General features: G+C 39.0%; 1 protein-coding gene across 3 annotated transcripts in view; it reads right to left on the minus strand.

Moving 5' to 3' along the window:
- Nucleotides 1–2,545: 2,545 nt before the first annotated feature.
- The window catches only part of BEND2 (BEN domain containing 2), a 61,747-nt gene continuing 48,050 nt past the window's right edge, over nt 2,546–16,242 (minus strand). For all 3 annotated transcript variants that reach the window (XM_055268923.2, XM_055268922.2, XM_055268921.2), the window contains 5 exons: nt 15,093–15,293; nt 13,487–13,608; nt 11,545–11,773; nt 8,517–8,720; nt 2,546–2,753 (listed from right to left, as the gene is read on the minus strand). In XM_055268923.2, coding sequence (XP_055124898.1) covers nt 2,548–2,753; nt 8,517–8,720; nt 11,545–11,773; nt 13,487–13,608; nt 15,093–15,293 — 962 coding nt within the window. In that variant the 3' untranslated portion in view covers nt 2,546–2,547. The remainder of the gene's footprint in view (nt 2,754–8,516; nt 8,721–11,544; nt 11,774–13,486; nt 13,609–15,092; nt 15,294–16,242) is intronic.

The raw sequence follows: 16,242 nt of genomic DNA on the forward strand, positions 1-16,242 counted from the left end.
TTCTAAAAACCACTAATGTAATAAAGTTAGCAATAGAAGTCTTGAAATTTTTTTCTAAATGTAAAGTTTTGTTTCTGTGGTTTTGCTTTTAGTCCAGGCAATATTTCAGATACCATAAAATATAAACCAAATTCAAAATCTGCATATACAATTTGAAATTTCTTCTTGCCTAGGGTCGAACTGCACTTTTCTTTTTAAAAAATTTTATTTTTAATTGACAAATAATAACTGCATGTATTTATGGGGTATGATGTGGTATTTTGATCTATGTTTATAACGTGGATTACTATTCTGTATTAACTCTGTTACTAGTAGTTTGTAAAATAACTTGTGAAACTGAACAGTGAAGCCAAAGACTATCTTAGTTGGATTAAATCTGAATAATGGAAGTCAAAGCCTTTTTGCCCTCTATGGAAGAATTTTTTTTATGCAAGATTTTTTTAATTATGTACTTTTTTTTCTTTTCCCAAGACAGAGTCTCACTCTGTCACCCAGGCTGGAGTGCAGTGGCACAATCTCAGCTCACTGCAATCTCCATCTCCCGGGTTCAAGTGATTCTCCTGCCTCAGCCTCCCGAATAGCTGGGACTACAGGCATGCGCCACCATGCCCGGCTACTTTTTTTGTATTTTTAGTAGAGACGGGGTTTCGTCATGTTGGCCAGGCTGGTCTCGAACCCCTGACCTCAGGTGATCCACCCACCTCGGCCTCCCAAAGTGCTGGGATTACAGGTGTAAGCCACTATGCCTGTTAAATTATCTACTTTTTAAGACCTTTGAGGGCATAGCCTAACTTATAAAGATGTATGTAGAAGTACTATGGTTTTATTAAGCTGAAGGCAACTACTACAGCAAATTATTCAGAGAATTATTTTTAAAAATAAATCCTTAATATCTTTTTAAAGCTATACTTATGTATTATAAACTATACTTATATTTTGCTAAAATACTCTAAAAGTTGAATTTTGAAAAGATAAATTTGAAAATATGTATTCATTCTACAAATCCATCACATAAAAATATCTTAAACTATCTCGCAAGTCACAAAAATAAAAAGACTTGTCAAGTTTTATACAAATTATATTATTTGACTGAGTGGCTCCTTACTTTCTACTGAATTTCTTTCTCTACCTTATCAAAAAAACAAAGTATATTAATGTCAATTATCTAAGACAAAGCCATGGGTCAGAAGCCAATGACCAAAACTAAAAGTTGACCTCTTACAAGGGAAAAAATTGCTTTTTGAATAATACCTAAGAATGCTATAAAACAAATGTGACTGAGGACCATTTGATAGGTTAAAAGCTGAAAGATGACATTAAACCTGGCAAAATGGTTCTTCAACACAAATGGTCGAATGATGAAATTATAGAGTACTTCCCATGGCTGAAATATTCAAGAACTTTCTTTAAAATCAAGTGCCTATGTTCAAAATAAAATCCTATGCATGAGCAAAATGAGATTATTTTTTAATCCTCTAAGAATCCTGTCAATATCCTTTAAAACCACTTTTTTCTAACTGAATTTTGAATCTTTTTTTTCACTTAAAACATTGTAAGATTTACATTTGTATGCATTTCAACTAGTAGAATCTATCAGAAAAACACAGCAAACATATTAAAACCTTCACTCAGACATTTTGGAAACCAAAAATAACGTTAGTGTCTGAATTTGGTCAGATCCTTAGCATTTATGGTAGCATATTCTTAAATCTAACCTACTTAAATGGAACTACAGTTTTCTAATATGATTTTCTATGTTAACCCTGAGAAAACTTCAGTGCTAAGATATTATCAGGAGGTAACTAAAGAAATGCTGTTCTCATCAGGAGTAAATCAAAAGAACACAGGTCTCATCGGAAAGCTTAGGTCAAACAATGTGATATCAATCCTATGGTTCTGATGGATGTATAAGAAAGGCACTGTGGGTGCTTTGGTTATATGTAAACCATACCTCACTTCTGAGTTAGTGGTGTTAAGATCTAAGCCCTTGGTTACGATGTACCTGGCAGATACTGAATGTCTACTGCCTGCAAGTTTCTACGCTTGGCAAATATTTCCCGGTGCCTCTCCTACAGCTCCCTACCTATCTTTCTTCACTGACACTCAGATGTCATTTGTCATTACGTGCTAAGTGTACTGCTCTTCTCACCCCACATTCAACAGCAATGAAAACTACCATTTTACATTATTTGACTGCCCGACTCCTTACTTTCTATTGAATTTCTTTCTCTGCCTTATCAAAAAAAAAGTATATTAATGTCAATTATCTAAGACAAAGCCATGGGTCACAAGCCCATGAGGAGTTTACTACCATTCCCTCAATCAGAGGTTGTCATCAAATCCACAGATGAAACATTACATATCTTCCTAATGTGATTCTATCTCCTTTATGAGCAGAAAAAGAGGTTTGGCAACTACTACAGGTGTAAATGCAAACTACTCTGCCAGTACAGCAGGCTGATCTTGGAATCAGAACTTGAGAAACTTACAAAATAGTCTTAACATTAAAAGAAAAAAAAAAAGTTTGGCAGCGGCCATTCAGGTGCTTCAGTCAGTGGCGTCGGGATCTCTTGGCTTTGACTCCTTCTCCAACTCTGGAGGGGTCACTGCTGGAAGCGACTGAGATCTGGCTTCAGCACTTCTGACATCATGTCTAAGGCTACGGATACCGCTGTTGATGGAGGTCACACACAACTTCCAGTCTCTTCCATTTTCCGAGAGATCACAGATTGGGTAGTTTTCTTGGAGGAACTCTGGTGGTAAAGACCCAAGACATAACAGTTACTTGCAAATCACTTCTCAGAGAAATCAATTCATTCAACTTTCATTCTACTACTGTGTCTGTGAAAGGATCATTAACACTTTAATTAAACACACATAGGCTATAATCATTATTAAATTAGCTGAACAAATCTTTTAATCTAAAAAGAGAACTATATGAAACAGCATCATGCTTAAATCACAATAAAGCAACAATCTCCCATGACCTTGCCACATACCAGAATAGAAATCCTCTGCTGCCTTGAGTACCCAAGGTCAACTTTTGTTACTCTCAAAAGTATCAAAGAAGCATCTAGCATGTCACTCATCAGCTCAGATAGAGACATGCTAAGCTTCTGCAATGAACAAGAGGCTGCAGTGTCATCCTACTTTGAGAGGGAAGAAGCTGTAACTGCTAACTTTTTTGGTACTGCTGGATTTATCTCTGATAAAAGGAATAAGGGTCTTTAGATCTTGCAATTAGAGGAAGACTTCTGAAAGGGAAGGTGACAGAGTAACATAATTCAAGGAGCACTCTTAGAGAATATAAGAAGACAGACAAGGAGAAGGGTAGGGAAGAGAGGTGTTTATTAGAAGAGCAGGGCTGTCCTCAGACACATCATTAGGTAATCAAAGGTCTAAGTGCCTTTCAGCCCTTGGAAAAGGATCTGGTGATCCCTACAGGTTAGCATTAGTTAGCTACATTAATCTCATTTGTTTTTCGATAGGGTTAATAGGCTAATAAATGAGGACAATGCCATAAACATCACATATATCCAAATTTTTTAGCAAAGCATATGTCAAGGTTAAAAGGCTTTCGTACCCAAAGGACTAATTAATTAATGGATTAGCGGTAGCCTGGAAAAAGGTTTTTGTGGTATGTCACTGGATTCAGTACCCCACTCTATCCTGCTAACATTTTATTAACCAAAAATAAGTTCTGGAAAAAATGTTTGTCCCATCTACCCACAACAGCAAAGCTGGGAGGGATAATTACCACACTGGAAGACAAATACAGCGCTTGCAAAGCTTTCAACAGGTGGCAACAAGGAGCCTAATTGGCTGGCGTTTCCCAAAATGTGTTCTCTGGAACACTAGTCATAAAAGACGTTTCTTGGGGAAAAAGGTTCTAGTTGCGCAAATGGGAAATGCTACCCTCCGCAGCTAGTCACCGCTTGGGGATTTAAGATTGCACACAAGCATATTCAGGGCTCTGAAAAATCCCACAGAAAAGACAAGTGGAGTCTCCTTTTGCTGATTGAAATGTTACAGATGCAGCCGTGTTGGTGGGATGCATAAATGAGGGATGTGGCAGCGCATAGGACAACAGAGGGTCAGGGGTCAGGACTCGGAGATTTAGGCAGGCTTGATGGCTAAAGGCATTCAGTTTTGAAACTAACAGTCGGCCAGGCGCAGTGGCCAAGACGAACGGATTGCTTGAGCTCAGGAGTTTGTGACCAGCCTGGGCAACAATGGTGAAACCCCGTCTCTACTAAAAATATAAAAAAATTAGCCAGGCATGGTGGCGCATGCCTGCAGTCCTAGCTACTCGGGAGGCTGAGGTGGGAGAATCACCTGAGCCTGGGAAGTCGAGTCTGCAGTGAGCCATGATCTAGCCACTGTACTCCAGCCTGGGCAACGGCAATGAGACCCTGTCTCCAAAACAAAAGAAACTGACAGTCAAATGAAACCCATCTATTGACTGAGGCCCTTGGGGTGCTTGCTTAAGGTCTTTCCTAACGATTTGACTTTAAAAGTATTTCACGAGGCTGGGCACAGTGGCTTACTCTTGTAATTCCAGCACTTTGGGAGGCTGAAGCGGGTGAATCGCTTGAGCCCAAGAGTTTGAGACCAGCCTGGTCAGCACAGTGAAATCCATCATTACAAAAAAATAAAAAATTAGCCAGGTGTGGTGGCACATGCCTGTAGTCCCAGCTACTCGAGAGTGTGAGGTGGGAGGATCATTTGAGCTTGGGAGGTCAAGGCTGCACTGAGCTGTGATCACGCCACTGCATTCCAGCCTGGGCAAGAGTGAGACCCTGTCTCAAAAAAAAAAAAAAAAAAAAAGAAAGAAAAGAAAAGGTATTTCATGAAACTCCTATTAACATCTAGCTGAATTGGAGAAACACAGTTCAGGAAATGCTGACCTACACTGACAAGATATGATGCAGCAAAAAATATATTTATATTTATATTTTTCCTACATTAACATTAAAAGGTACTAGCAGTATAAATGGTAACAGCCTGAATACTAACAATTTAAGTACTGGATAAATGTCAGTTATAGCAAGAAAGATCTAGAGGTCTTAGTTGACCACAAATTTTATTTTATTCTATTTTATTTCATTGAGACAGGGTCTCACTCTGTCACCCAGGCTTGAGTGCAGTGGCACAAACACAGTTCACTGCAGCCTCAACCTTCCAGGCTCAAGTGATCCTCCTGCCTCAGCCTCCCAAGTAGCTAGGGAGTAGCTAGTAGCTAGTGTATGCCCAGCTAATTTTTGTATTTTTTGTAGAGACAGGGTTTTGTCATGTTGCCCAGGCTGGTCTCGAACTCCTGAGCTCAAGGCATCCTCCTGCCTCTGGCTCCCAAAAGGGCTGGGATTACAGGCATGAGCCATTGTGCCCGACCTGACCGTAAATGTTTAAATGGCATGTGACATTTTCAGCTGCATTAACAGCCTAATAGGTTGTACTATTGTATCCTGGGTGTATTTAAGCACATGTGAAGGTAGTCATTGAATCAAATCATGAAGGATCAGGGCAACATGTATGTGAGGAATTCTGGAGGGAAATGTTAATATTTCACTGAAAAAGCATAAGGCTTAAGAGAGAAAAGGTTGGGTAGAACATTTCCTCCCCAACCCTCATGTTACCATGTGGAGAGACCTCTACGTTGGAAAGTTGGGATGAATGGGACATGTACGATTGAAGAATAAAGCTGCTATTTTTATCTTCACCTGCCTGAATGGAGAAGCCCTCTCTCACTCGGTTCTGAACTTAAAAGGGAATGTCTTTATGATCTCCTAATGCTCCAGCAGGAAGTGATAGCTGTCATTAACTGCTTGAAGGCCCAACCTCTGAAAAGTGATTGGATTGACCCTGTTTAGGTAGAGAAGGGATAACCAGGACAAATGTGTATGATTTACAAGGGAAGGTACATTTTGAGTCACTAGAAGGAAGAACTTTCCCATGAATTGGAGCTGAGACAGCGGGTGCCTCATCAATGGAAGTGTTCAAGCCCAGGGGAGGTGACTCTGTCAAAGCTGAGATAGGAGTTCCTGCTGTGGGTGGGATGTTGTATTAGAGGGCCTGTAAAGTATTTCCTATAGCTAAGATTCGACAGTTCTGCAATATAAAGACATGGATGGGGGTTTAAGGAGTGAGGGTTGTTCGCTAATTGCAAATCTGCCTACTAACTTCCTCCCTATCAATTAAGAGCCCTTAAGTGATACTGAACTCTCATCAGAGAGCATCAGATAATAGTTATTTATATGAAATCAACACCTTTGGCTCCTGGACAGAGTTACCTTTGAGTACTAATTTTCAGAAGCTTTTCCCCCAAATAACAAAATATTACGGTAAGAAACTATATTAGAATAGAAGAATAAATTGGTTTATTCATTCAATGGGATATAAATCAGCAGTTCAAATGTATGAACAGATCTCAAAAACATAATGTTGAGTGATTTTAAGATGCACAAAAAGATTACTGTACTTCCCCATTTGTGTACATTAAAACAACCAGATGCTGAGTGCAGTGGCTCACACCTATAATCCCAGCACTTCGGGAGGCCAAGGTGGGAGGATTGCTTGAGCCCACGAGTTTGAGGCTGGAGTGCAGGGTTGCAGTGAGCCACAATCACACTACTGCACTCCAGCCTGGGCAACAGAGCAAGACCCCATCTCAAAAAAAGAAAAAATAAAATAAAATAAAATAACTACAGAACAGTATTATATATTATTTATGGCTCTATTAACATACGTAGCAAAAGTATAAAACATGCATGGGAATGATATATCCAACTCCAGGACTGTGATTACTTCTGGGGAGCAGGAGAGGGGAAAGGGATGATGAGTTGGAGTGTTAATTATATCAGTGAAGCTTTCATTATTTTTTTAAAACAAAAACCTGGAGCACAAAACACGAAATGTCTATTATCAGTGATGGGGGTAGACAGGTATTTATTATATTATTTTCCACACATTTCTGTATGTTTGAACTCATTTCGAATGAAGGAGTACTTTAACAGAAATCATATTAGGGGTCATAAGCCCAGTCCTCCCACGAGTGCAGGTCTCTTCTCTCATATCTGGTCACCCAGCCTTTGCTCTGACTTTTCCTTTTCCAAGTTCATTTTATCTTTATATTAAAGTGAAACAGACTTTCTTGTCAGCTTCTACTCCTTGGGGCTGGCTCTGCCCCTTCGGACAACAATGGCTCTACTGTCTTCCCTCTGCTGAAATAACTCAAATGATTGCCCTTCTACAAAGCAATAGAACTTTGAGTCTTAGGAGAAATTTGTTAAAATCTGCTCTATGTGGATAATATGTCAAACTCGTGCTGAATATTTGTTTACTGCAAAAGACATCTTCCAGATTTTAATATAATTCAGTGAGAGATAAAATGATAAAAGGCTTAGGAAAATATTTTTCATCAACTTTTAAAGAAGTAATCTTTTCCAGATATTAAAGAACTATAAATGTCACCTATTTTCCCCCACATTAAAAAAAAGTAATTGGAAAGACACTATTTCTTCTATAAACACATTCATTTCAGAATTGCCTACAAACTTTTTTTTTAACCATAAAGTAAGGGAAATTGAGTTTAGTTTTTTTGCCTAGTAGGTTAGCTCAGTGATGTTCAAGTTGCAAGTTGTGACCAATTACTAGGTTATGAAATCAGTGATAGCAGTACTTGAAAGAAATGTAATGGAAGAGAAAATACTGGAATGTAACACTCATAGAGTAAGTACTGTTTGTGAAACTTTTGCTTTGGTTTTTAAAAGTCACACTCACACAGAGGCATGTACTGTGTCACAATCTAAAATGTAGTTCTTATTATGGGTTGCAGTAAAAAAAAGTTTGAAAACAATTGGGTTAGATGATAACAAATGCTTATAAAAGCCGCTACCTGAAAACCAGGTTTCTTTATTCTGAAACACCAGTGCTGTTCAAATTTGTTAGCTATGAAAATGTATGATATGAAGACAGGAACCACCTGAGATCAGAGCTACATCTTTGCTGGGTGCCAGTGACACAAGTAAGAAATATTTTGCTTCCGCTTTGTCCAAATTTAAGATTTCACAGGAAGTTTTTAGAAGCTTTATTACTTCATTGGCATATGTCAGAGACTATATTAGGCTAACGCGCACAAAAGAAACTTAGCAAATTAACCTTCTGTGCTATTGTTGACACTTCTGCAAATGGATGAAGCCCTTTAGCTTTGACCTTGCTCCTCAGTCAAGGAAGGTGTTTTGAGTTTCCATACCCCTGGCAGTCCACAGCAGGGAGCCACGGTCAATAACCCCTTTCCTGTTCTAGTAAAGCCATTCAAGACAGAGCAATTAGCCCTAAGAACCCAAATGCAGAGAGAAATACAATTCATGATCTTGCTCCTTGCTGTACTCTAATGAGGGACTCAGTAATTACTAAGTTCCATTCTCCCCAGAACAAACACAACCTGAATGGATTCTTCTTTCTACCCTTCTCTTAAACACAATTGGCTTTTATTTATTCAGACATACTCTACAAACCTCGGAGAGCACTAATCTTATTGGGGTCAAGGGCAGACAGGCCATGCTTCAGACTGCCATAGACGTTACTTTGGATCAGGACATCTTTTGTGAAGAGTTTTTGAATAAGGTATCTAGCCGACAGGCTTGCACAAGACTTAGTTTTTGCCAAAGTCAGTACTGAATGTGGCATCCGTATATTTCTCCATGGTCTTCCAAAATAGCCTAGAAGCAAAAGAGAAAGATGTCAATTTTCATAGCAGATGTTAGATTGCATTATTTTTTAAAGGCTGAAACAGAAACGTTGATTTTTCTGAAGTGTTAGGCTCAAGAATTTGAGAGGTTAAAAAATTTAAGGCCTTACATTTTTATTTATTTTAAAGACAGAGTCTTCCTTTGTCGCCTAGGCTGGAATGCAGTAGCACAATCATGGCTCACTGCAGCCCCAGCCTCCCAGGGCTTGAGTAATCCTCTTAGCTTAGCCACTCAAGTAGCTGGGACTATAGGCCCACCCCACCACACCCAGCTAATTTTTTGTATCTTTTGTAGAGACAGGGTCTCACTTTGTTCCCCAGGCTGGTCTCAAACTTCCAGGTTCAAACGATCCTCCTGCCTCGGCCTCCCAAAGTGCTGGGATTACAGGCATAAGCCATTGTGCCCAGTCTAAAGCCTTATGTTTTTAGTGGATTATGAGATAGCATGAGAAATGAGGTAGAAATCACCGTGATTACACATGCTACCATGGTTCAACACAAGATTTAATATACTGTTACCTTTTAGGATACAAGAAGTTTTAAGATTACATTTAGTAACAAATTCTAAGTAATTTAATGCATTGTTTCCCTACTTACAAGAAGGACTTTTTCAAAAATAAGCTCCATGATTCTTCCTGAAATACTTATAATTTTTAAAATGTAGGTTTTCTATTTAGTATTAAATTCATTTTAAATCAACACACTGCTGGTTCACTTTACATATTGTATCTTAGATATCTTATTTGAAATGAAAAATAAGTTTTAAGACTTCATTTCTCAACTCTACAGCTTAATCATCATCATCTCTCTTCAGTCCATAGTTGATTCAAATTAACTATATTTGAAAAATATTATATTTTATATATAATAATTATTTGTTAAATATACTAGAAAAATATAATTATTATAAGTCAGTAAGTATATTCTTCATCTTAGAACATCCATCATTTAATGGGTGGCAATAGAACTGTTGAATCATCCAGATTCAACATTTAGCAGGAGAGATTATTTAGAAACACATTTAATGGGTCCAAAGACTTAACTCTGGGAGATTTACCTAGTAATATTTATCAAGGGTCACGAAAAAAGGTTAATATTCTTTAACCTGGTAATTCAATTTCTAAGAACCTAACCTAATAATCCAAAGTATGGAAAAATCTATCTGAATGGGCCAGTGCAGTGGCTCACACCTGTAATCCAGTACTTTGGGAGGCTGAGGCAGGTGGATCACCTGAGGTCAGAAGTTCAAGATCAGCCTGGCCAACATGGTGAAACTCTGTCTCTACTGAAAATACAAAAAAATTAGCCGGGCATGGTGGCACACATCTGTAGTCCCAGCTACTCAGGAGGCTGAGGCAGGAGAATCGCTTGAACCTGGGAGGCGGAGGTTGCAGTGAGCCGAGATTGTGCCACTGCACTCCAGCCTGGGTGACAGAGCGGGACTCTATCTCAAAACAAAAAAAAAATCTATCTGAATGAAGATGATTTTTTTGCAGACTGATTTATAATCCCCTTCCAAAAAACCCTCAAACCAAAATGACAACGACAACAAAAAGAAACAAAGTAGGAGGCAATTAAATAAATTGGGGTGCACTTAATTAATGGAATGCTATAATCCTATTAAGAGCAATGATTATGAAGATTGTAGATTCTTGAGGAAAAATAGATACATATGATAATATTAGAGAAGGAGAGTAATTATATGGCAATCATAATGTTTCAAAATGTTCACAGGAAAAAAAAAAACTGGAGGAAAATGAAAATGCCCACAATAGTTTTTTAAAGTATTTTGATTGTGGGAGCTTTTTTCCCCCTCTTAAAAATATTTTCCAATTTTTAAAATAAAATGGCATAACAGACTCCATACACACCGCAGTGACTGCTTGGCTCACAGTAGGCTTAGTCGCCCTGTCCCCTCTTTATAGCTGAGTCAGCATTAGAGATACGTGGCCCAAGTTCTCACAGTCTTGGGGCTGCTCTAGCTCCTGCCTGCCTGAGGCTCACTCGGTTCTTTGCTTCTTTGAATACAGGAGCTATTCAACTGGTGATTGTGTTGTTTAATTTATCCAATCTGTGTCTATAGTGTACAATCTTAACAAATACAGTAGTTAGATTACTTTTATAATGGAAGAAATAAAGCTATATCATGTCAATAATTTCGTTTGAAAAGGATCCCAGGTAGTATTCTACTTAGGGTTAACATGGGAGCAAGGTACAGACAGAATAAAGTTTTGCTACTTCAGACGTCACTCATCGGTATGGGTGATGCTAAAGCCCAGCGCCCTGGGAGGATGCATTGGGAAGCACAAGTGGCAGGTGGCACAGTCACTACTGAACCACTGCCACTTGACACCCATCAAAGCAGGAGGCGCCTTCAGCAGACAGTTTAGCAGCGGGAGCACAATGTTCTGAGAGATGAGATTCACGAATTCGTGCCAAAAATCCTACTGTGCACCTTCAATGTGCCAGGCACACAGAGAACAAGAAGTGCGTCTCAGCTGCAGCCTCTCCCCTTCACCACGGAGGACAGTGCCTTATCAGAACTCACACAGTCCAGTGAGTCAGCAAAGAGCCGCTTTCCGTAGGAAAAATAACAATAAGTCTCAGAACCATGTGTCTATATATTTCATTAACTCATTAATAAAAGATATTAAATTATTTCACTTTCTGATGAAATTTCTCAAACACACATAAAAGTAGAGAGAATAGTACAATGAACCCCATAAATGCATCACTCAGATTCAACATTTATCAGCAAGAGAACTTATTTAAATATAAGTTTTTTAAAAACTCACCCCATGCTTCACCAGTTTCCTCTGGATTATCAGTGGAAGGTTCTTGCATTCCTTCAGGGATAGCATTACTGTTTGGCTGCAAGTTCCCCTTTTCTCTCATTTCGGAGTTATCCATTGGCTGAAACATCCAAGAACTGCCTTCACCACCATCTCTGCCCCTTTGATCATTTCTATCTGCAGATGCTGGTGCAACACGGTTGGTACGGTTTTTATTTTTGCGAAGAGTTTTCTGTTGAAACACAAAACCATATCTGTAAACAAAGTCCCACAGCAAGAAAATATGTCTGTGCTCTACCACCTACCAGGCCCCCCAGGTTGCCAGGGAAGCAACTGACTCTTTAAAAGGTGGGCTGAAGCCGTAGGAATATTGTGTGTCGCAATACCATCTGGAAAGAAGGAAAGGGGTGGCTTCTTCCGCAAGCCGTCATGACCCGCTGCTCCTTGGAGGATTTTGTAGTTCTGTCTAAGGAGCTAAATGAGAACTGCTGGTACAAATTCAGTGCATAATAAACATTTCACAAATAAACAAAGCAGTGAGTTTCTTGGGGATGACCACTTTTTGTTTCTCATGTTTTGTTTGTATTCTTTTTCCCTAGTGGCGCTCAAGTCTGGCTGCCCATTTGAATGACCTTCAGGATCTGTAAAAACAAATGGTTGTGCTGGGCCCCACCCTAGGCAAATTCAGCCAGAATCTCTGGCGATGGGAGTGGGGAGCTCAGGCGTTAGTAACTATTTTTAAAAGTGTCTCGTGTTATTCTAATATGCACCCAGAGTTGACAACCACTGTTCTGGGTTAGTGCTTCCTGAACTTTAGTGTGCACACAAATCACCTTGGGGACGGGGGTTGGGGAGGGTATTGCTAAAATGCAAATTTTGCCTCTGAATCAAGACCCTGCATTTTTCACAAGCTTGCCAGTGGTCCACTGCTGCTGGGCTGTGGACCTACTCTGAGTGGCAAGGACCTGTCCCATTCCTAGTCAAGCACACAGCAGGCACTTGGCAGACACTGCTTCTCTTCTGACACCTAAGCAAAAATGCAAATTACCGTTTTCCAGGCAGTGTCTTAATTTTACATTCAAATTGTTTAGGGTGCAATTTTTGAAGGCTATAAAATGGAATGTTAAAAATAAGCAGATTTGGTTTCAGGCAGATGGTGCTTGAGCTATCACTGAAATCAACCCGTTCACCAGGAAAACATACGCTCAGCTACAAATATTCTTGGCAAATTGTTTCCATAAACTTACTCTAGAGACACAGGAGTGACTAGACATGGCCAGAAGAAAAGGGGGTTGGTGGAAATTAGGAATTGTCATTAAGATACATGTTTCATCAGAAGACAACAGATATGACACTCTTCCCTAATGGCCCGGTTGTGGTAAAACAAACAAAAATCTCTAATGTACTTTGAAGATAGACTGGAGGAAAGAGAAACTAGATTTCTGCTACCACATAACTATACGGAGTGTAAAATATCTGTAATCGTTTAACGTCATGACATGCGTTTATTTCACCAAGTTCCATCATCACTAAAAGTGAACAAGTAATGAAGTGCCTGCATTTTCCCCTGCACCTCCTCAGCTACCATTGAAACAGCCAAGGAGCACACGGCTGGCTCCTTTTTGTGTTGCTCGGTGAGATACTGAAAAAGATTTGCCAAATATCTTTGTAGCTGAAACTATTTTCCTAGTATTATCCTTGGCTTCAAATATACTAATTATAGCACTTTATTTTATTTATCTTTAGGATATTTTTATAGAGCATAAATATCAAAAAAGTAAAATAAACATGCAGTATGCTTTTGAAAGAACATCCCATGCCCCCTAAGTTAATGAGAATTTTAGCACATGGCCTAAAGAGTCTGTGCCTCACGCTATCAGTTTTGAAACTGTACACAGTACAAACTCAGGTAACAGTTACCATATTTAGATGAAAAATAACTTACTAGAGTACTCTTGGCTTCAGAACATAAACAGTAGATCATAGAATTGATACCAGAAATACAGTCCTGCCAGTCTTTTCCATGTTCACGCAAATCACAGGTGGGAAAAGTTGTCGCCAGATATTCTGCAAACAGCAGAAAGTATTCATGAATATTAGAAAAAAAATTAACAAACTAATGAAAAAATTTTTTCTTTAAATACTGACTTTTAGATGGTTCCATTGTGTAATGGTGAGCACTCTGGTGACTTTTTCTCTTTCTACTTCTCATCCTTTTCTCTTATTCTTTCTGAGAGTTTAGAAATTCCACCCAATGAGGATGCTTTGTTGAATTATTTCCCCTACCATGAGATCCCCTAAAACACTGATGTAGGAAGCTAATATTGAGCTCTTGATGCTCAAAAAAAAAAAAAATTGTGTAGGCCGGGCACAGTGGCTTATGTCTGTAACCCCAGTGTTTTGGGAGGTCAAGGCGGGAGGATCGCTTGAGATCAGGAGTTTGAGAACAGCTTGGGCAGCAAAGTGAGACCTCCATCTCTATAAAAAATACAAAACTTAGCTGGGTATGGTGGCATGCACCTGTGGGCCTAGCTACTCAGGAGGCTGGGGAGGAAGGGTTGCTTGAGCCCAGGAGTTCGAGGCTGCACCGAGCTATGATCAAACCACTGCACTCCAGCCTGGGCGACAGAGCAAGACCATGTGACTGAAAAAAAAATTTTAAGTGTGTAACCAAACGTTAACTATTTCAGGGTGCTCAGATCATTTAATAATCCAATGGATACATCAGAACTAAAAGGAAACATATCAAGAGAAACTAGTGTTACTGCAAACATGATTACACCAGGGGCTCACTCATCCTGTCTATCTTCCCCAGCTCTTCCCTCTGCCTAGAACATCCTCCTGTTCCCTCTACCTACTGAAGGAGTCCTTCAGAATCCAGCTCAAACGTCCTGTCCTTAGCCAAGCCTTCCCCAACTCCCTCAAAGCAGCTGCTCTGAGCTTCCCCAACACTACCACACTGGACTGGGATGTATCTGTTTCCATCAACATGTCCCTTTCTAGACTATGAGCTCCTCATAGGCAGAAACACTTATTCATTGTGGTATCCTTAGTACCCATGAGTTCTAGGATCTCAATAGACATGTCTGGAAGGCAGGAAGGCAGGAGGCTAAAAAGAACTAATCATAAAATTCTATTTCTGTGTTGCTAGTCACTAGCACTGACAAGTCTTTTATTCCCCCCCGCCCCCCTGCCCCCACCCACCACCACCACCTTTTGGCAGAGGGAGCTTTTTCCTTTTTTTTTTTTTTTTTTGGGTAGCAAGTTTCAGGGCTAAAGAATTGACTTAGTACTAACCATAAACAACTATAATAGATGAGGCTTGTCTTATTCAACTATTCAAGTCAATGGACAAGTTTTATTCTTTGGAAAGAAATTGTTACCAATTATATATTATTAAGTTGTAAAATCAGGGTCAGACAGGTGAAAAAAATGAATAGTTTTAAGATTTACACAGACTTATTGTTATTCCTTCAACTGCCAATAACATTCATTATATGACCAAATGATGATTAAAAATAAGATTCCATTATCACTTTATGTACACATACCTCTCAATGCAGCCATTTTGTTTGGATCGAGGGATTGGCTGTCTTTCAAATGGATATTCACTGAGCTGCTAATCAGGATTTCCTTGGAGAACAAAATATGAACCAAGTAGCAGCCTGCTTGCTTAGGTTTGGTCATATTTTGTACGGCCAGCAAATGAGTTTTAAGTACTCTGACATTTCTTTTTGGATCACCAAGATAGCCTTTAAAAATAAAGAGAAAAAGGAACATCCTTGGTTTTGTCGTGCAAGGGTACCCTCAAAGTACACAAGAGAATTACACTGATTTCTTTCTTCTTTTTCATCAAATAAGGCAAATGCAATAAACTGATTTCTAATTCATGAATTTCTACTTGGGTGAATTTTTTTTCTATGCTTATCTCTTCCTTTCCTTAAATGGGTCTCTTTGACACCATCTGCCAAACTGTCAACATTCTTCACTTCTGCTGGTCTTGAGCTTGCTGTATTGAACTACTCTGTTCATTAGCTTGAACACACATCATTGTTAGGCTGCAGGTGCATATGTAAACATGTTGCCCTGAGTTCCCACTGCTCCATTTCACACTCTAAAAGTACACTCAGAGCCATTCTACTGGGCGAGTGGATGTTCCCAGAAGACAATGTTGAAAGCGTGGGTGGGGATCATTAAGAAAATTTTCAAATAGCTAGCATTTATCAGTAGTTCCTGTATATCAGGCATATGCTAAATATTTTACATCTATGCACTAGCTCAGTTTCATCATTCTAACAACTCTATCATTACTCCCACCCCAATATCCCCACCCCATTATTTCCAAATGAGGAGACTGAGACCCAAAGGAGATAAGTTATTTGAAAAGGTCACACTGCCAGTTACAGAACCAGTTTTAAAATCTGTCTGTTTATGAGTTAACTGCTCTAAACCATGAATCTTCTACTAATATCTTCCATTCTTTTTCCTATTTATTTTTTAAAAGACAAAATTGAAATCATACTTTAAGAATAGTTTAAATCCTGCTTTTTCAGTTAACATTATATTTTGAGCATTTCTCTGTTTTCATCTTTTTTTTTAAATCTGCATTCCTGTCATCATGATTTTCCTGACAAGTGACATTTATGTTGTATTTACATCCCAGGCATTGTGTTAAGAGTTTTAAATGCATTGTCCAATTTG

This window comes from Symphalangus syndactylus, chromosome X (assembly GCF_028878055.3).
Source record: "Symphalangus syndactylus isolate Jambi chromosome X, NHGRI_mSymSyn1-v2.1_pri, whole genome shotgun sequence".
NCBI classification, from domain to species: domain Eukaryota; kingdom Metazoa; phylum Chordata; class Mammalia; order Primates; family Hylobatidae; genus Symphalangus; species Symphalangus syndactylus.